This window comes from Giraffa tippelskirchi, chromosome 10 (genome assembly GCF_054371585.1).
Source record: "Giraffa tippelskirchi isolate mGirTip1 chromosome 10, T2T-mGirTip1v1.2.pri, whole genome shotgun sequence".
Classification (NCBI taxonomy): domain Eukaryota; kingdom Metazoa; phylum Chordata; class Mammalia; order Artiodactyla; family Giraffidae; genus Giraffa; species Giraffa tippelskirchi.
Window position 1 is genome coordinate 92,938,253 of NC_137284.1, and position 27,740 is coordinate 92,965,992.

The window sequence follows — 27,740 nt, forward strand, 5'->3', positions numbered from 1 at the left end:
TTCTTCACCTATGCCAACAAGCAGACGATCAGAAGCATTAAGTTAGAAAAATGAGAGATAGGGAACTCAGGTGCCCACAAGCACCTGCATTTAGGTTCCAGCATCCTACAGGGGACCAAAACAACCTTTCTGTATGGAAGTTCAGTTATGCTATTGCAGGGAGTTTGAGATCCAAAACATTAAATCAGTCAAGTGATCAAGAGTCAGACATAGGCTGGAATTTTAGTTCTGCCATTTAAATCAGCGAGATCTTGAGGAAATTTATTAAATCCTCTGAGTCTCCCTGTCCTTGGGTGTGAGACAGGAATAATGGGACTGGAGCACCTTAGGGTGGCAATAGGATGAAATAAAAAAAAATCTTAGCATATATAAGTGCTCAATAATTGCTATTGGTACTTTTCATCTTCCATTAACAGATAAGAAGAAAAGCTAGGGTTTGGGACCAGGTCAACCTGCTATATTCTAGATACACTTTTAATTCTAATTTGAACATCAGCAAGTTCAAAAATATAAACATTTGAAGGGGCGCAAAATGTTGTCCTACTTTGTTGTAGATTTTTTCAGTTGTTAATGCTTGACATAAGGTATCACCATTTGTTAGTCCATGATTAATTTTGCTTTGGGATCTTCTTAGAATCAGCTGTAGGAATTTTCTTAGTATCTGTCCTATGGCTACACTTTACTGGAGAGTATGGAAAGATGAAATAAGAAGAAACAACCGCAGATATTGTTTCTGACTGTAAGGAACCCCAAAGATACATCAAGCCAGGAGTTAATTTTAGATCAGGGATACATTCATCAAATTAAGGTTAAAAAAAGAATCTCACTAACAAAATCAAGTTTGCACAGATTCACTTGATCTTGCCAAGTCTTATTAGTTAATATTGCTGGAGTTGATAAAGAATATGTTCAATCTGACCAATTTCCTTTAATTATTTTATTTGTCTCTGGTGTAAATAATCTAGTTCATAAAAAACAACTCACAATAACAACAGAAATTTAATCTCAACAAACAAATCCCACTTAACTGACCAAAAACTTCAGTCCTACTCTGTGGCAATCTACACCTTCAGAAAGGAAGTTCTGGCAGGCTAATTAGCCAGTGATGATACCCTGGAAGCCCAGGGGCACTGACACTGGGAGGGACTCCATTTCTCTAGGGCTCAAAAGAGCAAATGGTTTGTTTCCTACTCAACTAGAGGTCACCTGGAGATAGACGAAATAAAGAGAACAATTGCAGGAAACCCTGAAACCTCATTAATGAGGCTTCCATGTGTGGCACTGCTGGGCTCTGCTGCTCTTGGTCCCCACCCAGCAGCGGCATCTGCATGTGCACACAAGGGATGGAGGTGCCAGCCTCCAGGAGCTAGTTGCTGCCACTCATTTATTTTGTGGCTCAGCCCCTCTGCTTTAGCTCACAGTTCATTAAATTCTACTGCATCACCATCAACATGCAAAACAGCTACTTGAAGGGCATTCAAAAATATAATCAGAAAAGGGACTAAAAGGCTTTCTCTAAGAAGGGAAAAAACTAATCCTATCTTGTCTTTTGAATGACATCTAGGTTCTTTGGTTCTAATATATATTTAAGTAGCGGTGACATCCAAGGAATATCTGTCTGATGGTTGGGGTGTAGGGTCATATGGTTCTCTGCTTGGAGAGTGAGCACCAAAAGCGGCTGAAAAATTCTGAAGGATCTTTGTATGCGAATGTGTTATTTCTTTTGCCACTTTCCCCCGTTTTTTTTTATTTTGAGGTGGGAAGGACTGCAATTTTATGGACTTCAGCAATCTATCTTGTTTTATGCTTTGAATATGATGGTGATGGGGAAATTATCCTGATGACCAGCTCATTGGAGGCTGAACTAGTAAACTTTCCACATGCTACCATGTGGTTCCAGAGAACTAATCTCAGAGCTTAGTGTGCCCATGCACACACATGTATTTGAATGGGGAGGAAAACCTGAACACAGAAAAGCACAGAATACTACATGAGAAATGGAGATGTTATAATTCACAGCAGTGGCTTTCACCTGGGGGTCATTTTTGTCCCCTAGTGGACACTGTTTTCACTGTCATGACTGGGGATGGGGGCAGCTACTGGCATCTAGTGGATAAAAGCTAGGGAAGTTGTTCAATATCCTACAATACAGAGGACGCCCCCATAACAGAATTTTCCAGCCCCAAATGTTAACTGTGCTGCTGTTGAGAAACTATTTTTTATGGTAGTTTATTATGTAAATATATTAGCAGATAAGGACAGAAAAAATCATAGTCCTTTCATTTAGGCAAATCATACAACTTCATAAATGTCCAACCCAATTACAAAACCACAGCTAGATTCTACTTATTATTTTTCCCTTTACTTAGAATATTTCAAATTGATTAAACATATGTAACTTCTAAATGTAATAAAAATATTTTTTCATTGTAGGTACCTCGAACCTTCTAGTTTGAGCTTATATACAGGCTTATGCACACAAATGGGACCCCATACACACACACACACACACACACACACACACACACACCATACACAGAGAACTCTTCGGAAGAAACAGCACTCTCTGTGCACTGAGGTTGGGACCCACAGTACCAATGCAGAGAAAGTCACCAAGGTCACCCTCACACTGCACAGTATTCATAAATGAATATCATTTGGACAAGACTTCATTATAAATCTCTGTAGCTTATCACTTAGTTAATGAAAGCATAACTCTTTTTTTTTTTTTTTTAAAGCAAACTTTGTTCCACCACTGTGCTAAAAGTGCTTTCCACATGTGAGCTCCTTTAATCATCAAAACGATCTTAGGAGAAAAACTACTATCCCATTTTAAGAATAGGAGACTGAAGCACAGAGAGGCAAAGTAACCTGCCCAAGGTCACACAGCTAACAAGTGGCAGAGCTGGAACTTGAACCTAAGAAGACTCACCCCAGAGAGGCAATTCCCAACCACAAGGCTCCCTCATCGTGTCAGTGCATCAAGTCACAGCTTGGGCTGGACAGCTATGACGGGTAAGGATGTCGGCTGGGTGAGATCAGTTCACCCAAGGAGAGGCTTTTTCTGTTTCCCTCTTTTCTATCTTAATGCCTAAATAATATCATCAACTCACCTAAGAGACTTTAGAAACAAACCAATCCCTCAAAATCCTAGTCTCCTGGGCAGAGGTTTAAAAAGCATCTAAAGGGCTGCTATATAGAGGAAACAGACCTAAGGGGCCCACACAGGTGGAGTGGCACAGCCACTGGCACAGCCCCAGTGGCCTGGAGAGCGCCCCCCACCCCCAGGCCAGGCAGAGGTTCTCCTGAGCAATGGGTACATGCCTGCTTTTTACATCCAGGACACAAGCTTGGGGTGCAAAGTCAGGAGTAACAGGAAAGCAGTCAGTCCTGGGAGTGGGGGGGGGGGTGGTCAAGGCTGGCTTGACCTGGGCAGGGACCCCAGAGAGACACTGGGAGCTTCATGGTGTTTCCAAAGGAGCGGACACTGGAGCCCAATGTGAATGTAAACCATATTTGTAAAGGTGGATCCTCAGGACTACTGGCAATGTAATCATCTTTAGGCCAACAAGTCTTGCCTCCAAGAGTGTGGGAAGCCGAAGATGAATCACAGGCCAGAGTCCGCAGGCTGACCTCCATGCGCACATCCCCCGAGACAGGGTGAGAAACGAAGGCAGGAAGCACTTGACTGAATTGGTTTTCCCATTTTTCATAAGAAACATTCAACATAATAAAAAATAGCCACACTTTATTGACAATAATAGCTACCCTTTCTTTATTTCCTTACTATGTGCCAGGAAACTACTTTATCTCTGTTCCTCACAGTAACTCTGCAAGGCAGGAACTATCGCCTTCATTTCAGAGGAAAATGAGGCCCAGAAAGGTCATGTAATTAGCCTGAGGTCTCACAGCTAGGAACCCAGGTCTGTTTGACTCCAAAATTCACGATTTTTTCCATAATCACTTTCACTGTTTCACATTACCATCAACCTCCAAAGTCCTCAGAACCAACTGCCTAAATACACAACACACACACACACACACACACACACACACACACACACACACCATCAACCTCCAAAGTCCTCAGAACCAACTGCCTAAATACACAACACACATACACACACACACACACACACACACACACACTTCTTCCATTTAACTTAACCAGGCCACTGAAATCTTGAAGAGGGCCATGCACCCAACTCTCTGAATATGCTGTGATCCTTAAAATCAGGCACCAAATCCCAGGCGCTGAGAATGAGCAAGTTTCCAAGAGAACACATAGCCCAGTCTCCTGTCACTTAAAAAGGTGAAGAGTCTGGGGTCTTAGGGCTGGGTGAGGCTGAACTGGGACCTGGCCCCTGGGCTGTGTCCCTTCCACTGCACCTCAACTCTGCTTCCCAGGGCCAGGGCCAGTGATGATGAATTCATTTCTGGGTGCTGGGAATACGGAGGTGAAAAGGTATTATTAATACACCCCTGGTCCCGAAAGGATCCTCGAAGCTGGTGGACGTGGCTGAGACAGCCCACGGGTAACTGAAATGCAGGGCAGGAGCAGGGGAGGCTTTCTGTGAATATGAAGACGGACAAGCCGTGTCCAGCTGGAGGCCATGCGGAGATGCCATGGGGAGAAGAGAAATGAACCCATGCTCTGGGTGTACCTCAGGAAAGCGCCTCTCACCAGTCATTTCGTACCAAACCACCCTGCAGCAGACAGAGCACTCATTTTATAGACCAGGTAGAGGCCACCAGCCTGAGGTCATGTAGTTAATGGGGGAGTCATGTGAAGTGCTCTGTCTGCCTCCAAAGCCCATGCTCTCTCCGTTATAACAAACTTCAAATGCTGCTCTGAGGAACCCTGGTGGGTTAGTAGGCCAGGAAAGTGGCACTTGAGCCCTCACCCCAATTTCAACCCCCGTGGCTCTGCTGGGCATCTGTATTCATACCGGGGTTCTTTAGACGAGATTTCATTTGACAGAAAACTCTGCAGCTAACATGATTGAATCTGAAGCCAGGTATTATGATGCGCTCCCTGGCAGGCAAGTGGGTTCAGGCCTTGGAGTTTGGGCTAGGACAAGAGGGGCCTGGGAGCCACACAGGGAGGAAGTGAGGGACAAGGGCTATGCAAGCCAGGGAAACACACACTTCCCTCACTCAGGAGCTATGCTGCCTGCATTCAAAATCAGGCTCTACACCTGCTTAGTTTTGAGACCCTGGGCAAAGCAATACTAAGCCTTTGCTTCCTCAAGTTCAAACTGGAAGTCATATTGGTACCTACTTAGTGGGGGCATTGAGAGGATTACATGTTCAAAGATAAGGAAAGCATCTAGTACAGTCCCTGGCACCTTGTGCAAAGCCATTCTCATTAACTTGTTCATTATAGTAAGGCTAGTCATAGGAGGTAAAAGAGCAAGAAAAGAAATACTGTGATACCATAGGAGGAATTCTTAGGGCAGCTAAGAAATCCTCCCTGCCCCTTAAGTGTTGCCCTGGTTCTGAGCTCTGCCTTGCGTTCTCCTGCCCTTGATAAATGCGGGTGAGAACCTTTGGGATACGTACCTGACAGATGAGGGAGGCTTAAGGGCCTCCATTTGCTGAGCTGTGGTCGTGTCCTACCACTGCTTGTCAGCTGCTTCAGCAAGAAGCTCAAGAAGACTGGGTTTCAGGTGATGAGATCTGTAACCCCAAACCCCCAAACTAATTTACTGCCATTGCTCAGAGCACACGGCCACAAAACCCTTGGCTGTGCCCCTAAGTTTGACTTGCTCTTGAACCAAAAGGCCCAGGATAGAGGGAAGCATGTGTCAATGGAGCCAAGCCCTAGCCCTAGAGGTCTCCTTCACTGGCTATGTGGGGTCTTGCCTTGGGAGGAATTCTGCAGGGCACAGTGGGGGTCCTGGGTCCCATTTAGGTTCTTTCCATCAGAAACCCTGCCAGTGAATTAAGTTCCCAGAGAAGGTTTTGACGGCTTATGGGATTTTTCCTCTGTCTCGTTCATTGCTGTACCCCAGCACCCAGAACAGCAGCATATCCTAGGAATGAATGAATGATGATCCCTTCCTGAATCTTCATGAGACAAACAGGAGCAGGGACCACAGAGCTTCCATGGTTGCTCCCTGACCTGCCAGCTGTGTGGGATCTTCTTGCCACTGCTCTGCTACTGACTCCCCTACTTGTCACCTCCACTGGTAGCATCAGCACCGCGCCTCTGACAATCTGCCTGGGAGAGAAAGGTTTGGCCTTTTCTCTCCTCCGGGCGGAACGGAGGGTCATTTGCTACAGGGCATCTAGCAAGAAGGTCAGCGAGTGCCCAGCACACGACTTGCTCCTTTCATGCTCTATCTGCCAGAAATGAAAACGTTAGAGCGGGAAGCGCCCACAAAGTCATCACTCGTGGAAGAGACAAGGAAACCAAACCCTGAGACATTTAGCAAGTAGCCCCAAGTCACAGAGGTGGCTGCCAGGAGGGGCAGAAGACCTGGCCTCTCAACGGAGCTCTTTGTATGGCACTTGCTAGGAGCCTCTGTGCCCACGTAGGTCAGAAAGTCTCAGAAGCCTGGATTCTTCTTTCTACATATTATAAACATGAAACACAACCACAGTACACACACAGACGCAGGTTATACACATAAACACACGGCTATGTAAATGTCACATACATATATACATATTTGTAACTGATATTATGATATATATAACTATTCAATAGTCCCAAGTACCTTTACTGGTGAGATTAGATAAGTTCATCTCTTTTTATTTTATACCTATTTATTACAGAATGGTGATAACTGAAGGGCTAGGGGAAAAGAAGAAATCCTGAGTGTGAGAAAGGAGAAATATGTAATTTGCCAACGAGTATTCGATATTATAATTGCTTTGACTTTTTTTTTAGATACAATGTTTAATGCACTTTGAAATTTAACACTAAAGGGCATTGGATTTTATGTTCAACAAAGGAGAGGAGACTTTAAACCAAAAGATTGGGAACTACTGTTCTGGAACTCAGAGCATATTACAGCTTTGGAAATCGGCTGGTCCAACAATACCCCATTTGAAGAGAAGGAAACCTCCACTCAGGTTAAGCCACTTCCTATCCTCAGGTTAGTAGCTGTTTATCTGCTCCTAGGGGAGCAGCCGCGTGGACGTTAGCTGTGGTGTGCCCAAGGTACCAGCACTGAAGGAGGCCAGCATTTGCTGTGGAACTGCTGAAGGGTTTCACAACAAGGATGTAAAGATAGAGGGAAAGCAAGTTCCCAAACATGCCTGTTTTTTTCCCTTTTTTTTTTTAAACAAGCAGGATTCTTGGAAGAGGAGAAGCTGAACGCATGGCTTTGTTTGCATTTCCTGGGGGTTGGCACCCCAGTGGCCCCCACGGTGGGCTGCCCTGGCCCCTCTCTCTCTCGGAAGAACCGAACATCTGGCTGTGAGGTTGCAAGAGTGGCTCCTTGAGCCACTGCTGTCCCTCCCCTTTCTCCCTTGCAAAGACCACCACCCATCTACCTAAACAACGGGACATTTTCTGTCCGGTGTCCCCACAGCACCGAACATTTTGGCAGGAGGACTACCTCTGTCTACCCCTAAGGCAGTGGGTTTGGAAGCTGAGGCAGAACCCCAGAGGGATTCACCCAGGGCCTTGGGCTCAGACAGACCCAGGGCCAGACCACAGGGCAGGGCTCCTCTCGAATGTTGGACGTCGGCCAGTGCAGGAGTCCACTTACCGCAGTGGGACTGGAAGACCTGCGGCTTGACGACCTGGTTACAGGCGCTGCACACCACGAGGTAGAAGTCGTCGTGTGCTGGATAGTGGCCAAACAAGTGCATATCTGTGGGGGGAAAGGAAAACAGGTTGTTTTGAAAAAGCAACCAAGTCTTAGAAGGTGGACGGTTTCTTCTTGGAATTTCCTCCAGGACAGGTTTTCAAACAAGACCGGCAGAAAGGCAATCATCTTTGGGAAAGGGAACGCAGCTTGTCCAAATGCAGCTCCTTACTCTCAGAGAAGCCCACGCCTCTGAGAATCCCTCCTCATTTCCCTTGCAAATGGATGGCTACCGCTGATGGCTTAGTCCGTGGCATTTGGGCTGCCCGGAATCACATGCCATAGGGAGTCAATCTGTCCTGAAAGAGGGCCCCGGGGTTCACTGGGACCCAGTGAGGGTCCAGTTATTTTAGGATGAGGGGGAAGTTCACCCAAACCCATTTCAACATAAGCAGAGGCCTCTCTGGTGAGTGACAGGGCGAGAAGGGCTGGAGAGAGAAAAAGGAGTCATCCTGGTTTTGGCAGCTGTCTGGGTCCCCCCATCACCTGCAGAAGATGCCAGGGTAAAAGGAAGCATCCAGAAAAGTGGCTTGCTGGCTGCCATCATTATCCATTCTTTACTTGGCAAATATTTACCAAGTGCCTAAGTGTGCTGGGCACCAACCGTGCTGGGTGCCAGAGCTAACTGGTGAACAAGAACAAGGGCCCTACTCTCCTGGAGCAGAAAAGAGAAGCATCGACCAGATTCACACTGGTCATCATGTGGGTGTAACTGTGGTACCCACTGAGGAGGGGAGGAAGATGGTCCTATGAAAGCATGTCCCAGGCTGACCTAACCCTGACTGAAGCATTGGAGAGGCTTCTCTGAGGAGGGATTAGAGAAAGAAAAGGTCAGGGGAGAGGGGGGGAAGTTTCAGGTCCACTATGAAAGGAGATTCTGTGTGTTGGAGCAAGCTCTTGGCTAAAACAACAAGAGGGGAGCCCGGAAGGCGTAAGCTTTGTGGATCAACATGGAGAATCCCCATGGATAGAGGAGGCTGGAGGACTATAGTCCATAGGGTTGCACAGAGTCAGATGTGACTGAGCAACTAACACACACACACACATATAGATTTTGAACCTGACTTTAAGAACAATGGGAAGCTACTGAAGGTTTTTGAGCAAAGCGGTGACAGAATCAAATACATACTGTTGGAAGATCAGTTATGTGGCCTATGAGACACAACAGCATACTTATGTCCACACAAAAACCTCTTCATGCATGTTCATTGTAGCATTACTTATAAAAGCCCAAGGGTGGAAGCAACCCAGTTCAGTTCAGTTCATCAGTCGCATCTGACTCTTCATGACCCCACGGATCACAGCATGCCAGGCCTCCCTGTCCATGACCAACTCCCGGAGTTTACTCAAACTCATCTCCATTGATGGTGATGCCATCCAACCATCTCATCCTCTGTCATCCCCTTCTCCTCCTGCCTTCAATCTCTCCTAGCATCAGGATCTTTTCAAATGAGTCAGTTCTTCGATTGAGGGGGCCAAAGTATTGGAGTTTCAGCTTCAACAGCAGTCCTTCCAGTGAACACCCAGGACTGATCTCCTTTAGGATGGACTGGTTGGATCTCCTTGCAGTCCAAGGGACTCTCAAGAGTCTTCTCCAACACCACAGTTCAAAACCATCAATTCTTTGATGCTCAGCTTTCTTCACCGTCCAACTCTCACATCCATACATGACCACTGGAAAAACCATAGCCTTGACTAGATGGACCTTTTTTGGTAAAGTAATGTCTCTGCTTCTTAATATGCTGTCTAGATTGGTCATAACTTTACTTCCAAAGAGTAAGTGTCTTTTAATTTCATGGCTGCAAACATGATCTGCAGTGATTTTGGAGCCTAAAAAAATAAAGTTAGCCATTGTTCCCACTGTTCCCCATCTATTTGCCATGAAGTGATGGGACCGGAGGCCATGATCTTAGTTTTTTGAATGTTGAGCTTTAAGCCAACTTCTTCACTATCCTCTTTCACTTTCATCAAGAGGCTCTTCAGTTCTTCTTCACTTTCTGCCATAAGGGTGGTGTCATCTGCATATCTGAGGTTATTGATATTTCTCCCGGCAATCTTGATTCCAGCTTGTACTTCATCCAGCCCAGCGTTTCTCATTATGTACTCTGCATATAAGTTAAATAAGCAGGGTGACAATATACAGCCTTGACGTACTCCTTGTCCTATTTGGAACCAGTCTGTTGTTCCATGTCCAGTTCTAACTGTTGCTTCCTGACCTGCATACAGGTTTCTCAAGAGGAAGGTCAGGTGGTCTGGTATTCTCATCTCTTGAAGAATTTTCCACAGTTTATTGTGATCCACACAGTCAAAGACTTTGGCATAGTCAATAAAGCAGAAATAGATGTTTTTCTAGACCTTTCTTGCTTTTTCAATGATCCAGAGGATGTTGGCAATTTGATCTCTGGTTCCTCTGCCTTTTCTAAAACCAGCTTGGACATCTGGAAGTTCACAGTTCACGTATTTCTGAACCCTGGCTTGGAGAATTTTGAGCATTACTTTACTAGCGTGTGAGATGAGTGCGATTGTGCGGTAGTTTGACCATTCTTTGGCATTGCCTTTCTTTGGGATTGGAATGAAAACTGACCTTTTCCAGTCCTGTGGCCACTGCTGAGTTTTCCAAATTTGGTGGCATACTGAGTGCAGCACTTTCACAACATCATGTTTTAGGATTTGAAATAGCTCAACTGGAATTCCATCACCTCCACTAGCTTTGTTCGTAGTGATGCTTCCTAAGACCCACTTGACTTCACATTCCAGGATCTCTGGCTCTAGGTGAGTGATCACATCATCGTGATTATCTGCATTGTGACGATCTTTTCTGTACAGTTCTTCTGTGTATTCTTGCCACCTCTTCTTAATATCTTCTGCTTCTGTTAGGTCTGTACCATTTCTGTCCTTTATTTACCCCATCTTTGTGTGAAATGTTCCCTTGGTATCTCTAATTTTCTTGAAGAGATCTCTAGTCTTTCCCATTCTATTGTTTCCCTCTATTTCTTTACACTGATCACTGAGGAAGGTTTTCTTATCTCTCCTTGCTATTCTTTGGAACTCTGTATTCAAATGGGTATATCTTTCCTTTTCTCCTTTGCTTTTCACTTCTCTTCTTTTCACAGCTATTTGTAAGGCCTCCTCAGACAGCCATTTTGCTTTTTTGCATTTCTTTTTCTTGGGGATGGTCTTGATTCCTGTCTCCTGTACAAGGTCATGAACCTCTGCCCATAGTTCTTCAGGCACTCTATCTATCAAATCTAGTCCCTTGAATCTATTTCTCACTTCTACTGTATAGTCGTAAGGGATTTGATTTAGGTCATACCTGAATGGTCTAGTGGTTTTCCCTACTTTCTTCAGTTTAAGTCTGAATTTGGCAATAAGGAGTTCATGATCTGAGCCACAGTCAGCTCCCAATCTTGTTTTGGCTGACTGTATAGAGCTTCTCCATCTTTGGCTGCAAAGAATATAATCAATGTGATTTCGGTGTTGGCCATCTGGTGATGTCCATGTGTAGAGTCTTCTTTTGTTATGTTGGAAGAGGGTATTTGCTATGACCAGTGTGTTCTCTTGGCAGAACTCTGTTAGCCTTTGCCCTGCTTCATTCTGTACTCCAAGGCCAAATTTGCCTGTTATGCCAGGTGTTCCTTGACTTCCTACTTCTGCATTCCAGTCCCCTATGATGAAAAGGACATCTTTTTTGGGTGTTAGTTCTAAAAGGTCTTGTAGGTCTTCATAGAACCATTCAAGTTCAGCTTCTTCAGCATTACTGGTCGGGGCATAGACTTGTATTACTGTGATGTTGAATGGTTTGCCTTGGAAATGAACAGAGATCATTCTGTCATTTTTGAGATTGCATCCAAGTACTGCATTTTGGACTCTTTTGTTGACTATGATGGCTATTCCATTTCTTCTAAGGGGTTCTTGCCCACAGTAGTAGATATAATGGTCATCTGAGTTAAATTCACCCTTTCCAGTCCATTTTAGTTCGCTGATTTCTAAAATGTCGAAGCAACCCTGATACCCATCAACTGTTGAACGCATAGATGAAATGTGATATAGTCATACAATGGGATATTATTTGGCCATAAAAAGAAGTGAAGTACTGATGCCTGCTATAATATGCGTGCATGCATATTCAATTACTTCAGTCCTGTCCCACTCTCTGTGACTCTATGGACTGAGCTTGCCAGGCTTCTCTGTCCATGGGATTCTCCAGGCAAGAACACTGGAGTGGGTTGCCATGCCCTCCTCCAGGGCATCTTCCCAACCCAAAGAATTCACGTCTCCTGTGTCTTTTGCACTGGCAGGCTGATTCTTTACCCACTGAACCACCTGGGAAGCCCCACTACAAATATGGATGAACCTTAAAAACACATGCTAAGTGAAAGGAGCCAGTCACAAAAGGCCACATATTATATGATCCCCTTTATATGAACTGTCCAGAAGAGGCAAAGCCACAGACAGAGAGAGGAGATCAGTGCTTGCCTTGGGCTGGGGGGCCTGGAGGGAACTGGAGGAGAACTGCTAAAGTTTTACAGGTTTCTTTTGCAGATGATACAAACATTCCCAAATTGATAGTGGTTATGGTTGCACAAAGCTGTGAATATATTCAAACCACTGAATTGTATGCTTTAAATGGGTAAATTGTATGATACACGAATCATATCTCAGTAAAGATGGGGTGGGAGGTAGGGAGATCAGTTTGGAGGAAACCAGTGGTCAGCCTCCTCGTGGGCCGCTGGGTGGAGATAGAGCCCTGAAGGGCACTCCGCCTGCCTCTCCTTAGCTGACTGGCTCCAGGACCACTGAGAGCAGGGTGGACAAAGGAAATAAAAGACACAGCCTGCATGAAAGTGCTTTGCCTCACACATCGGAGTTTCCTCTCCCCACCCCGACACCCTCACTTTCTAGACTCAACCTGTGTTTTTACTGAAACCATCAGACACACCATGGTTCTCCTAGCTGCAGGGGGAGGCCACAGAGAAGCTGAGTTCCTCCTAATGTCAGGACAGCTCATTTATAACCCAACACATGTTTCCAGTGAAGCCTGGATACTTAGAAGGAAATGGAATCAACACATTGGTCACATGGCCAGGAGCCAAGACCCCTGTTCCAGGGGAGGCTGGACCGGAAGGGTGAGACGGGCCCTCACTGGTGCGAGGACCCCGCGCGCCCGTGGCGGGATGCGGGCCAGGCCAGGGCGCAGGCGCACTGAGTCTCTGCAGCAACTGTGGCCAGGCCTGTCACTTCCCCTCTAGGACTCGCCTCTGTTTCCACTCTGACTAAGACGTTACCGGAGGGGAGCGTTATTAGTCAGTGCCTGGTAGGCGGAGGCCTGTGACAAGAGAGGCTGAGAGAGAACCCAGCTGTGACAGAGGCCCAGGCTGGGCCCACCCAGCATCCGGTACCCTAGCTTCAGAGCCTCCCAGCACATGGAGGACACTCCCAGTCCCACACTGCTGACACCACTCTTGCTTTACTTTCAGCTTACAGAATATTTTTATAATATATATTCTTTTTTTTAAAATAACAAAAGTGATACGTGTGTTTTGAAGATACATTTGAAAAATACAGAAAAGCCAGAAGAAATTAAAAAAAAAAAATCACTGGCAGCCTTTATTAACACTTTGCATCTCATTTAGATTTAGTCACATTTTCTATCCAGGAACATGTGAAACCAGGAGCTGGCAAGGGCTAAGACATTTATTTATTCAACAGCATTGGGCTGCCTTACAGTCTTTCTACAACAGATCAGGCTATAAGGGAATGAAAGAAATGCATTAATTTAAAAAACAAAAAAAGCATTCGCAAACTTTCCTGAGCACCTACTCTGTGCCAGAAACTGAGTGCAGTAAGGGAGGCTGAGAGGTAGGGGGTGGGGAACATGGCTCTGGACCTTTGTCACGGGCCCCGATGACCTGTCCAAGGTCCGTCAGGCCTCTGGCTGCTGTTCTACTTCAGCATTCCTTCAGGAAGCTGTGGAGCCCCCCTCCCCGGCCACTCTCCCACACCTCTGGGTCGATAGTTGAAGGTAAACGTTAGGCTGGGCAGAGCCTGGCCACCCTGAGGGTGTCCTACTCTGGGCCCTTCCCTTCGTTGGGGCTGTTCTTGGTTTCCTGCAGGGCAGTTTCAATTGTGTCTGCTTAGAGCATGTCTCCTGTGGAAACTGAGAGGACCTGATGGCCTGCTTGCTTATTCCTTAGTGATCGCACCTCAGAATCTCAACAGGCTTCCTGGGTTCTGAGAGTCTGCCAGATGGGAGGAAGATAAAGCCTGTGGCTTCTCAGAAGATCACCACTTCCAGGGGCCAGGCCGTTTTGGTCAGTGTGTCGTCTGCTTGGGGATGAGGGAGGAAGGTCAGGGAGCACTGGAAATCACTATGCCTGGCATCATGTTGGATATACTATTAATTAACTCTCCCTCTCAATTTACCACCCAAACAGAACTTTCAGCACACAGTTAAAAATGGTGGTGTGTTGATGTGGGCTTGTACCAGCTTTTGAGAGCCAACTGTGCAAGTCTCCCAATGTGTTCTGTGAGATCAAGGAGGTAGCTTGAAATCAGATCTCATGGAGTATTTATACTATGGAAAGGGGCACTACAGATCAGGTTTTCTTTTCTTCAGCAAGCCACACTGTTAAACATTTACCAGTGTACCACTGAACAAAGATGGGAAAAAAAGGCAAAAGTGAAACCACTTGTAATGACACCACCTCGGGATAACCACTGTTAGCATGTTAAGATACATCCTTCTAGACTTTGCTATCTGATAACATTATCTCAGGTAATCCTCATAATTAACCCACAAAGTTGCCATCATTCCACTTTCCGGGCAAGGAAACAAAGCTAAGAGATCCCATGGCAGTGATCTGTGAAGCAGGATGAGATCCCTGCTCTATAAACCATGCTCCCATCTTAGCCAAAGGTCTTTCATAAGAGCAAGATCCCATTTTATTTTATTTATTTATTTATTTATTTATTTATTTTTATTTTAGTTGGGGGCTAATTACTTTACAATATTGTAGTAGTTTTTGCCATACATTGACATGAATTAGCCATGGGTTTACATGTGTTGCCCTTCCTGGCCCCCCCTCCCACCTCCCTCCCCATAAGATCCCATTTTAAAAATGAGGAAAACAGTTTGATGGATGGAAGGCTTGCACAGAGGACTAACAGACTCTGAGGAACCTCTGGCATTTGCACAGGCCTGGGGTCAGAAGGAGGGATTTTGAGCACAGTGCCCTTTGCTGTGTAACCTCAGGGAAGGTGCCCAACCTTTCAGAGCAACTGTTTCCTCATCCATAAAATGGGGCTTGCGTTTTTTGCCTCATGGGGTTGCTGTGAAGGCTTGTAAAACTTTCCTGGCCTTGTATTTTCTTCCTCCGGGGATTTGGGAAAGAGTGTAGAGAAAGCTTTACTCAAGGTCTTCTCCCCTATTTTTCAAAACTAATTCCTTCTCCCTCCAGTGGGAGAGTCTTTGCTCCAGGCAGCACATTCTTTGACTCTCCTTTACGACCATTCACAGCTGACCTCCTGGGGAAACTGCAAGGTCCCTCCGACCTGTAGAATTCCCTCTATGTGCACGGAACCATCACACACATGTGTGGACAGATGAGGGCTGCAAGCCACTGGGAGGGCTCTCTCTAGGCAGTGGTCAGGCCCCAAGAAAACATGCCCAAAGATGATGGGACTTTGCCCATCACAGTGTTCAATTCTTACCCCATCACAGTGTTCAATTCTTTCCCCATGTTCAATTATTTCCCTACCATAAATCCATGCCTGTCCTTTTGCTCCGTTTTGTCCCTGCAAATGAATCAACTGTTGATCAGATACATCAGATAGCACCACCATGGCACTGTCACAGAAGTGATCTTAATTATTCTCCCGGTGTGATCATCAGCAGGGTGAGAGCAAGATCCCTAGCTTCATTTTGCAGATGGGGAGACAGGTATACTCTTGATTCTAGGTTAAGTATTTTTTGATTTTTCACCCCAATCCATTATACACATATGCGCTGTGCTAAGTTACTGACAGAATGTGGTCCCCTGGAGAAGGGCATGGCAAACCACTTCAGTATTCTTGCCTTGAGAACCCCATAAACAGTATGAAAAGGCAAAAAGATAGGACACTGAAAGATGAACTCCCCAGGTTGGTAGGTGCCCAATATGCTACTGGAGATCAGTGGAGAAATAACTCCAGAAAGAATGATGGGATGGAGCCAAAGCAAAAACAATACCCAGCTGTGGATGTGACTGGTGATAGAAGCAAAGTCCGATGCTGTAAAGAGCAATATGGCATAGGAACCTGTAATGTCAGGTCCATGAATCAAGGCAAATTGGAAGTGGTCAAACAGAGGATGGGAAGGGTGAACGTCGACATTCTAGGAATCAGTTAACTAAGATGGACTGGAATGGGTGAATTTAACTCAGATGACCATTATATCTACTACTGTGGGCAAGAACCCCTTAGAAGAAATGGAATAGCCATCATGGTCAACAAAAGAGTCCGAAATGCAGTACTTGGATGCAATCTCAAAAACGACACAATGATCTCTGTTCGTTTCCAAGGCAAACCATTCAATATCACAGTAATACAAGTCTATGCCCTGACCAGTAACGCTGAAGAAGCTGAACTTGAACGGTTCTATGAAGACCTACAAGACCTTTTAGAACTAACACCCAAAAAAGATGTCCTTTTCATTATAGGGGACTGGAATGCAAAAGTAGGAAGTCAGGAAACACCTGGCGTAACAGGCAAATTTGGCCTTGGAGTACAGAATGAAGCAGGGCAAAGGCTAAAACAGAGTTCTGCCAAGAGAACACACTGGTCATAGCAAATACCCTCTTCCAACATAACAAAAGAAGACTCTACACATGGACATCACCAGATGGCCAACACCGAAATCACATTGATTATATTCTTTGCAGCCAAAGATGGAGAAGCTCTATACAGTCAGCCAAAACAAGATTGGGAGCTGACTGTGGCTCAGATCATGACCCCCTTATTGCCAAATTCAGACTTAAACTGAAGAAAGTAGGGAAAACCACTAGACCATTCAGGTATGACCAAATCAAATCCCTTATAATTATACAGTGGAAGTGACAAATAGATTTAAGGGACTAGATCTGATAGAGTGCCTGATGAACTACGGACAGAGGTTCGCGACACTGTACAGGAGACAGGGATCAAGACCATCCCCATGGAAAAGAAATGCAAAAAAGCAAAATGGCTGTCTGAGGAGGCCTTACAAATAGTTGGGAAAAGAAGAGAAGCAAAAAGCAAAGGAGAAAAGGAAAGATATTCTCGTCTGAATGCAGAGTTCCAAAGAATAGCAAGGAGAGATAAGAAAGCCTTCCTCAGTGATCAGTGTAAAGAAATAGAGGAAAACAATAGAATGGGAAAGACTAGAGATCTCTTCAAGAAAATTGGAGATACCAAGGGAACATTTCATGCAAACATGGGCTCGATAAAGGACAGAAATGGTATAGACCTAACAGAAGCAGAAGATATTAAGAAGAGGTGGCAAGAATACACAGAAGAACTGTACAAAAAAGATTTTCACAATGCAGATAATCACAATGGTGTGGTCACTCACCTAGAGCCAGACATCCTGGAATATGAAGTCAAGTGGGCCTTAGAAAGCATCACTACGAACAAAGCTAGTGGAGGTGATGGAATTCCAGTTGAGCTATTTCAAATCCTCAAAGATGATGCTGTGAAAGTGCTGCATTCGATATGCCACCAAATCTGGAAAACTCAGCAGTGGCCACTGGACTGGAAAAGGTCAGTTTTCATTCCAATCACAAAGAAAGGCAATGCCAACGAATGCTCAAACTACCGCACAATCGCACTCATCTCACATGCTAGTAAAGTAATGCTCAAAATTCTCCAAGCCAGGCTTCAGCAATATGTGAACTGTGAACTTCCAGATATTCAAGCTGGTTTTAGAAAAGGCAGAGGAACCAGAGATCAAATTGCCAATATCCACTGGATCATCGAAAAAGAAAGAGAGTTCCAGAAAAACATCTATTTCTGCTTTATTGACTATGCCATAGCCTTTGACTGTGTGGATCACAATAAACTGTGGAAAATTCTGAAAGAGATGGGAATACCAGACCACCTGACCTTCCTCTTGAGAAACCTGTATGCAGGTTAGGAAGCAACAGTTAGAACTGGACATGGAACAACAGACTGGTTCCAAATAGGAAAAGGAGTACGTCAAGGCTGTATATTGTCACCCTGCTTATTTAACTTATATGCAGAGTACATCATGAGAAACGCTGGGCTGGATGAAGCACAAGCTGGAATCAAGATTGCTGGGAGAAATATCAATAACCTCAGATATGCAGATGACACCACCCTTATGGCAGAAAGTGAAGAAGAACTGAAGAGCCTCTTGATGAAAGTGAAAGAGGAGAGTGAAAAAGTTGGCTTAAAGCTCAACGTTCAGAAAACTAAGATCATGGCATCTGGTCCCATCACTTCATGGGAAATAAGATGGGGAAACAGTGGAAACAGTGTCAAACTTTATTTTTTTGGGCTCCAAAATCACTGCAGATGGTGATTGCAGCCATAAAATTAAAAGACGCTTACTCCTTGGAAGGAAGGTTATGACCAACCTAGATAGCATATTTAAAAGCAGAGACATTACTTTGCCAACAAAGTCCGTCTAGTCAAGGCTATGGTTTTTCCAGTGGTCATGTATGGATGTGAGAGTTGGACTATAAAGAAAGCTGAGCGCCGAAGAATTGATGCTTTTGAACTGTGGTGTTGGAGAAGACTCTTGAGAGTCCCTTGGGCTGCAAGGAGATCCAACCAGTCCATCCTAAAGGAGATCAGTCCTGGGTGTTCATTGGAAGGACTGATGTTGAAGCTGAAACTCCAATACTTTGGGCACCTCATGCGAAGAGTTGACTCACTGGAAAAGACTGTAATGCTGGGTAGGATTGGGGGCAGGAGGAGAAGGGGACAATAGAGGATGAGTTGGTTGTATGGCATCACCGACTAGATGGACATGGGTTTGGGTAAACTCCGGGAGCTGGTGATGGACAGGGAGGCCTGGCGTGCTGCGATTCACGGGGTTCCAAAGAGTCGTACACGACTGAGCGACTGGACTGAACTGAACTGAAGTTACTTTAGTCGTGTTTGACTCTTTGCAACCCCGTGGACTGTAGCCCACCAGGCTTCTCTGTCCATGGGACTTTCCAGGCAAGAATACTAGAGTGGGTTGACATTTCCTCCTTCAGGGGATCTTCTTGACCCAGGGATTGAACCAGTGACTCTTAGTTCTCCTGCATTGGCAAGTGGGTTCTTTACCACTGGTGCCACCTGGGACGCCCCCATACACATATATATACCTGTTTTATCTACCCGTCCATCCATCATCTATCAAACACACACATTACACTCTCATATGTCCTCGTCTACTCATTTCTTTTTATGTTATTCTATTTCATTAAAAAAACATGCTGAGCTCTTGAAATTAATTTCATAATCCTTTAATAGGTCACAACTCAAAGTGTGAAAATCACTCTTTAAGGTAATCCAGTGAGTTAGGGGTTGAGCTGAACCTGAGAGTTAACTGGGGGTGTACAGAAGTCAGAGCTGGTTCTCAGTGCTCACCTGGCAGTCTGAGGCCATGAACTGAATCTTTAGTGCCAGTTATATGCTGCAGTTCACAGGAGCTGCTTGTATTTCTTCCCGAGTCTGCGTTCAGTGAGGCATGTTGGTGGCCTGAATCAGCCATGGTGGGAGTATTTACACCATGGGAATCAGCATCCGTCACAAACCAGGGCTGCTTCTCTTGGAGAGCTGGCTGTGAAAACACTCACCAGCACACCACTGACTAGCATCTACTCTGGCATCACTCTTCCCTGGATCAATTTCCCTAGTTACCAAAATGGAGAAAATTATATTTGTCATCTACCACATTGGATGCTGAAAGGCTTCTGTGAACTTGAGAGGAAATTAATATGTGAATATAAAATTATGATAATGGTATTGATCATTAGCCCCAAAACATATGCACAACAGAGGCAGGTAAACATACTGATCCTTTTCTGTGTCAAAGGAGCACAAAAAGGCTACAACTTGTTCAACTCTGGTGGTGATCAGGGGGCTGGGGGTGGGGAAGTGGCAATGAGGGAGTGGACAATTAAGTTCTTTTCAATGTCTGACAATACAATGCTTACTCTTTAAGGGTTATTCCTGGAGCTTATTCACAGATTAGGCTCAGACTATCAAATTAATGCCACTTAAACATGGATCACACACAGGTTATTCTCAGTGGCTTCCCTGGTGGCTGAGATGGTAAAGAATCTGTCTGCTATGTGGGAGACCTGGGTTCGATCTCTGGGTTGGGAAGATCCCCTGGAGAAGGGAATGGCTTGCCTGGAGAATTACATGGACAGAGGAACCTGGCAGGCCCTAGTCCATGGGGTCGCAAAGAGTCGGACACAACCGAGCAACTTTCAGTTTCACTTATACCAAGCAGTCCTTTACTCTTTCTCTTCCTTAACTTCTGGTGGAATTCTCATCTGTGGAAGTCAGTTGACAATGGCACTCATGTTACCAACTTCCTGGCATCTTGGGTCTGCCTCCGGACAGCACTTAGGTTCCCCACAGGTCTTTTCTGGCTCTCCCAGCTTCACCTCCCCCAAACACCCACCCCCTCCTCACCTTTCTGCCCCCTCCCACTCCCAGATGGCAGAGGAGGGATGGAAGGGACAGAGTTCAGCTCGGGAGGAAGAAGAGACACAGTTTAGGACACTAGAATGGTTGCTACAAAGGTAGAAAAATAACTGATTTCCTGGTGTAGTTAATGATCCGTTTCTTAAGTCAATACTGAAAAAGAAATTGGCAGGACTTGCCTGCTGGTCCAGTGCCTAATACTCCATGCTTCCAATGCAGAGGGCCCAGGTTACATCCATGGTCAGAGAACTAGATCCCACACACAGCCACTAAGAGTTTGCTTGCCACAACTAAAGATCCTGCATGCCGCAATAAAGACCTGGTGCAGCCAAATAAATAAACAAATAAATTTAAAAAAAGAAAGAAATCGGCAGGAGGAGCAGCATTTTATAAATGGCCTTCTGAGGGAACACTTCAAATAAGCAAAGTTGTGTATAAATTTTCCTTTATATCCAATATTCACTTAGTGAAAATGGCTGGGTGACATGTCCAATTAGATATTTGTACAGGATTTATTTCTATGATGGGAAGACAGTTGGTTTTGTGGCTGCAGGATCACACTAGATTCTGTATACTTTTGAATTTGCCCCTGCAACCTTCCAAAATTCAAGACCTGGGTATTACAAAGCAACAACTGGTGAGAGTTCAAAAGATAAAACACTTAAGAAAGAGGGATTCTTTCCTTTTGCAAGTGAGAAGGCCAAGTTAAGCAAAGGCTGCACACAGAAGCAGCTAGAAGCAGACTGGCTTTGAAGGCCGGGGGCTGAGGGGGTGGGCAGCTTCAGCAGTGATGCCTGCGCTCGCTCAGAAGATCCCACAGTAGGGAAAAGGAAGACAGCAAAGCAGACAACTTTGAATTTTAATTTCTTGGAAAAAAAAAAAGCCCCAGAAAATGGCCTCAGGTTTCCCCCAAAGTCTTTTCCAGGGTTCTGAAACCACCCTGGTTGCTATAGAAATTATGAAAATGCCAAGGTAGCATATGACTCTAGTATAACAATAGTCTCATATACTTTTAAAATTAAGTTTCCCTTTTGAACTGACTCTAAAAAAAAAACACAACATAATGAAAAAAACAGATTATGTGATTTCAACACACCGAATCTTTTGCAGGAAGCTAAGTGTGAGCCTCTGCCCGTGGTGGGTAATGGAATAGATCCACAGACTATGGTGGGAACTATGGATGTGACAACCCTGTGATGATGGCTGGAGAGCCAGTGCTACTGGACTCCCTTGGAAAACTACCAAAAAGATGAGCTTGGCTGGTAGTGGTTTTGATTTGTGGGTTTCCAATTACATAAACTCAAGACAGGGGAGATTATTGGAAGAACAGTAACTGTGATTCAAGGACACACATGGCTGCCTCCAAGTGGATTCACATTTAGACAGAGATGCCACTCAGGAGAAGTACCTTTCATGGTGGAAGAAGCTAGTCCTAAATGCCTTCCTTTCTCCCATTAATCTTAATACGCTCATTATCCAGTTTTTATTAATGTGTCTTTTCTCTCTGCTAGTAGAGTTTTCGGCTGCATTTTAATCACTTGTGTCAAATGGAAAGTGTGAGGCGGGGGGGAACTTTTCTCCTTTGCTCTCATGGCTGCGTGATTCCGTGTGTCCCCCAGCTCCAAACTCTCCTTAAAGTCACAGAACAAAATAACATGGGAGCCTTCACAGCAGTGACCTCTGACCTGACACCTGCCTCTCCTCCCTTGAGGAAAATTCAAAAAAAAAAAATTCAAAAAAAAAAAAATGCAGTCACTTTCCATTTTTCAGACTTCTGAAAACTCATGGCCTGACGGAAGGCTTCAAAAACAATGAAATCTGGAAAGGGAAACTGAAAGAGGAGGACTAGAAAAGCAAGCAGTGCGCAGTGCCAGCCAGCTTTCAGCGCCAAGGAGGGTGGGCACAGGTGGCAGGCATAGGGCCTTCTCTTACACTTGCTGAGGCTGGGCCACAAGGCACATCCTGGCAAGGCTGGAGCCAGGAGCAAGGCCCACAGCAGGTAGAAGCTCCCGACTCTGCTGCCTGGACTGACCCCTCCCAATCCCAACCCCAAACTCCACCCCTGCTTCCGCTTCTTTCATCACCCCCCCAACCCTGCAAACCCCAGCCAGCCCACATGGCCACAAAAGACAGCCCATCCCTCCCTCCGCAGGAGGAGGGCCTTTACAGACATGCTGTCATTGGGTATCAAGGCCAGCAGGCTGCACAGGGTCCCAGAGTTGGGGGGATCCCCCAGACCAGCCCCTCCCCCAGGCTCCCCTTCAGCTCCCACTCATAACCCTGAAGCAAAATGAAGGAAGGGAGACAGTATGAGGCTGGACCTGGGAGGTGATTTGAACCCAGAGTTGAGAACAAAAACCACGAGAGGTGAGCCTGCTCAAACGTGGTGCCTGAGGGCAGGGCTCTGGAGTCAGGTAGCCTTGTGTTCAAATCCTGACCCTGATTTTGGCTCAATAACCCCCTCTAAGCTTTTGTTTTCTCATCTGGGGTAAAACAACATGTTTGTGAAGGGGCTGGCACAAAGTAAGGATGTCAAGTCTCCAACTCACCCATCCACTCCTCTGGGAAGACTCCTTTGATGTGTCTGGAGGGGAGGCAGGGTCTCCCCCGTCCTCTTCCTTCCAGCCCTCAGCAATATGACCAGAGTTTTCTTAAGGCTGTACTGGAGTCACTGGATTACATCCCTCTCACCAGACTGGGATCTTCTTACAGAAATCACGACTTAAAAATGTCCTTAGCCAAACATTCTGACACATGGTGGCCACTGAATAAACATTAATAAGCTAACAAGGCTGAAGTTTCCAAGAAGTTGATTTACTTTCCATATTCCTTCATTTTCTCTTCTGTCAAAGGGGCAAGTTGTAAATGACAATAAGTCGTCCTAATATCCATGTTGCTAACTAAAATCATGAGGTTGACAATTATATCTATTTGTTCATTCCTGGAGCTCTTTGGAAGACAAGTACTACATGAAGCTAAGAAGGAGGCATGCATGGGGTGGCCACTGTTGTGTTGTTGTTCAGTCGCTAATTGTGCCCAACTCTTTGCGACTCCATGGGCTGCACCCCACCAGGTTCCTCTGTCCTTCACTACCTCCTGGAGTTTGCTCCTTGAGTCAATGATGTCATCCAACCATCGCATCCTCTGCATTGTGTAGAGTGGTTGATTCCTGTCCCCACCATCCTAAGCTCATGAAGGCTGGCTCCTTCCTTCTCCAACAAACCACAGCTACTCCTCACCCCACCCAGAGCGATGGCCCCCCCAAAGACAGAGTTTGGGATGGGCACAGGGGTTCTCTCTCACCCTGGGGACATCAGGACAGTGGGTGATACAGGGCCTCAAAGCTCCAGACTCCTCCCACCCTTCCCATTTCAGCTCTGGATCAGCGCAGCAGCCAGGCTCAGCCCAAGGCACAAGGAGCCATCTAAGCCCAGCCTGGTAGAGGATCTGACTGGCTGCTGGGCAGTGAAGACCCTCGTGGCCAAGAGAACCACAGCACAAAGGGCTGCCCTGTGTCTACTCCTGGCTTCGGCTTCAATGCCAACAGTTGGCCCCTAAAAATGTTCCCAGGGTGTCAAGTAAGCCCTAGTTCTCTCCCTCAAGCAGCTGCAGGACACCCAGGCCCCTCCCTGTCCAGCAAACTTGTCTGTCATTTCAGCCTGGCAGACTGCTGGCTTCTGGCCTGACATCCCCACCTCCGGCCCAGAAGACAGATGAGGAACATGTAACCATTTTGGTGGGATGCTGAGTCCTGAAACAGTAACCTGGCTAAAGCACTTCTTATAGCAAGGGTTGCTTGGGCTTACAGATAAGCTGCATGGAGAGGACACTCCCATTAGTCCCTCACCAAGTCAGCCCCCATGCCCTGGCCCAGCCAGGGAGAAGTTCTGTATCAGGGACAGGCTGGGTACAGCATGTTCAACAAAGACCTGGAAGTAAAGACTGTTTACGGGTGTGCCGAGACACTTCAGTCGCGTCTGACTCTTTATGACCCTATATAGGCTGTGGCCTGCCAGGCTCCTCTGTCCACGGGAGACATTCTCCTCCAGGCGTGAATACTGGAGTGAGTTTCTGTGCCCTCCTCCAGGGGATCTTCCTGACCCAGGGATCAAGCCTTCATCTCTTATGTCTCCTGCACTGGCAGGCAGGTTCTTTACCACTAGCACCACCTGGGAAGCCCCAAAGACTGTTTAGTTCACTACAATTCAATTAGAGAGAGAAGAGAAGCATCAACACATTGGGGAAAATTCTAGTCCCTCCCTGGGCTTTCCTGCCTAGTGACACTTAAAGACCAGACAAGTGGAGGGGCGTACGATGCTCTGGAAAGGTCACATGTTATCACAGGCTCCCTTCCCTCCCAGGTTCTCTTGCCTGAGTCACTTACAAGCTTAAATGCTCACTTAAACCTTTAAGCCCACATTACTGTCCACTTGAGAACTACAGTTAAGATAATATTTGTTTTCATAAAATCAGGAGGCCTCCCTGGGCTTTTTCCCTCAAGACTTCTTCAGAAGGCCTTGCTTTGTTTCTGTGGAATAGGCTTTTCCTCTCCTGGGCCTCCCTCACCAGAGAATGTTAACAGCTTGAGTGTGCAAAGCTGATTTCCAGAGGATTTAGGGGTGACTCCTTCCACCCCTGTCCTGGGGCATCTCCAGGGTCCAGGTAGGGTCTCTGGCCACAGTCTGTAATGTCTTCCCTCTTCCCACCCCCACCCAAGAGAGATCTGAGTGATGGGGAGGTAGGTACCATATTTCAGGGAAGAAACAGTGGGTTTGGGGATGAGGAAGTGATGCTGTTCCTTTTAAGACATGTTATGGTCAAAGAGAATTTCCAGATTGAATAGAACAATGCTGTTAAGAACAACTTAAATGGGTCAAGGGAAACCAAAGAAAACACTTCCTTTCCTGTCTTTTAGAATAGGATGGTCCACTTCCTTGCTGTGGCAAGCTGAGTCTGGAGGATGGACTAACTCATCCCTTAGTTTCCTTCCAGCTCCTCAGTTACGATGGCTGTCCATCAGGGAGTGTGTCAGGAGACGAATGGGGGAAGATGCCACACCCATGTTACAAGGGAAATCCCTGGAAAAGGTAAATAGAGCATAAAATCTGAGTGGTTTATTTTTAAGAGGAGTTAGCGAAGGTTGACTATCTATCTTACTACCCACCTAGTCACAGAGATGGTATCTATACAGATGATAGCATCTATCTCTATCACTTCTATCAGTCATCTAGCTTGATAAGAACCTACTGTATAGCATCTACTCAATATTCTGTAATAACCCATGTGAGAAAAGAATCTGAAAAAGAATGAATATACCTATAACTGAACCACTTTGCTGTACACCTGAAACTAACACAACATTGTAAATCAACTATACCTCAATATAAAGGAAAAATGAAATTGAAATAATCATCTATCTTGATCTGTCATAGCTATTCTATCCCTGTCTCTCATCTCACCTACCTCTGTGTCATACCTATCTGTCTATCATATCTATCTCTATCTATCTACCATCTCTATGTTTTTATCTCTATCATCTCTCCTCCTATCTTAGAAAGCATTCTAGTTTTGAGCACTGTGGGGTTCTGTGGTGGACTTAACTCAGTCTCAGCCTGATTTATGGTTTTGAAGGCTACATTTTTGAGTGACAAGGGTGAGATATGGCTTTACAAAACTAAATGAAAAGAAGGAAAAAAGAACTTAGAAAATAGCAAAAAACATCAGCTGGTTTTCAGGGGCTGTACTGTGAACTGCATAAGAACAAGGACTATGCTTCACACACAGCCCTGTGTCTCCCTCCTTCAGCACAGTTCTGTTCATGTGGCAGAAGCAAAGTGGAAGTATGAATCGAAGTGCTCCTTGAATTCAGCTTTCTCTCTGAAATCTGAATAGACTGTAGACTTCAAAAGAGGCTGCTCTGAGGCACACCTACGTCTGCCATCTTGTTTCTTGAGATTCATGGGCCCAGAGGCTTTCATTCCATCTTGAGAGAAACAAGACCAAGAGCTCAGGGCAAAGGGACAGGATGCGCTGGGGTCCTTAGGTGTCTGTGGGAGTCAAACCATGCACACCAGGGGCTTTCACAGCCCTGCTAAAACCAGAACCTTGATGCAAGCAGCACCTCCCATTAGGCTTTCCATCACTTTTTGGCAGTTAATTTAAAAATTGACTGGTAGGGCCAGGCACATCCACCACAGAGAAGATCGACCCTTCCCAGCACAGCGACCTGGGTGATTTCTTAGATGACACCTTGTGGGCCTCCAGTCTGTGAAGCAGCCTACCAGCAGCGCCTAGTGAACGCAGGAACTGTGACATTTGAAAAGACACAAACAGAGGCCTCCATGAGACTGCCTCCAAGGCAGGCCTCAGCTATTCAGGTATTGCTACAAATGCCATCTGAACATGCAGTGGGGGCTCAGGGCCAAGAAAACTCCCACCCCAGACATGCCAGCCCCTGCTCAGCTCTGGGTTGGGGGTTCCATCAATATTCTGCTTGCAGATTTGGGGATGAAGAAGCGGACCGACTCAGAAATCTGTGAGACTGTGGTCAGGAACATGAGGCCATCCCAGTGCCTAGGGATCTCGGTGAGTCCCATGGCAGTGCTAAGTGGACTCCTCTTCAGAGAGTCTATGACGAGAGACGGCTGGATCCTGTGGCACTTGTCAGTGGCTCTGAGTGCAAAGGAGAATTGGCTCTGGTCATGGTTTATCTGTAACTGGCAAAGAGATGGTGACATTTTTTTTCCCTGAGGCCATTTGTCAAGGCTATAGGGTCCTCCAGTGATTACAACCACCACCCAGATGATGCCGCCAGAGCTCCGAGGTAAACGTGCCATTTGGTTCTGTTATGAGACGCATCCACTTGGCATAGCCAGAGGGCAGTGGCAGGAATTGCTTAATGTCCCCAGGAGTCAGTGTCCAAAGCACTCAGGCCACTGGGACGGCCAGGCTGCAGGAAGCTGTTGACAGATATCCCAAGGCATTCCCCTGTGAAAGGGGGGCAAACAGGAGAGCCAGAGCCACTCCAGCTGGTACCGCCACTCATGTACCAGTGCTACTGAGGGACAGAAAGGACCTTCACTCTCAGAAAACGAAAAGAGGTATTTGTGCTTCCATCAAATTCAGGCTTCTACAACCAGTCATACGCACCTGGCAACTCCTCAGATGGGCTGGTGCTGAAAGCTGGTGGCCTTCTGAGCACAGAGGCCCAGGAAGAAAAAAATCCACCATGGAGAGGAT

The 27,740-nt window shown here is 45.9% G+C and overlaps 1 protein-coding gene across 7 annotated transcripts in view; it reads right to left on the bottom strand.

Moving 5' to 3' along the window:
- The window catches only part of ATXN7L1 (ataxin 7 like 1), a 255,418-nt gene that overhangs the window by 149,482 nt on the left and 78,196 nt on the right, over positions 1-27,740 (bottom strand). For all 7 annotated transcript variants that reach the window (XM_081535893.1, XM_081535892.1, XM_081535891.1 and 4 more), the window contains exon 3: positions 7,722-7,826. In XM_081535893.1, the coding sequence (XP_081392019.1) occupies positions 7,722-7,826 (105 nt within the window). The remainder of the gene's footprint in view (positions 1-7,721; positions 7,827-27,740) is intronic.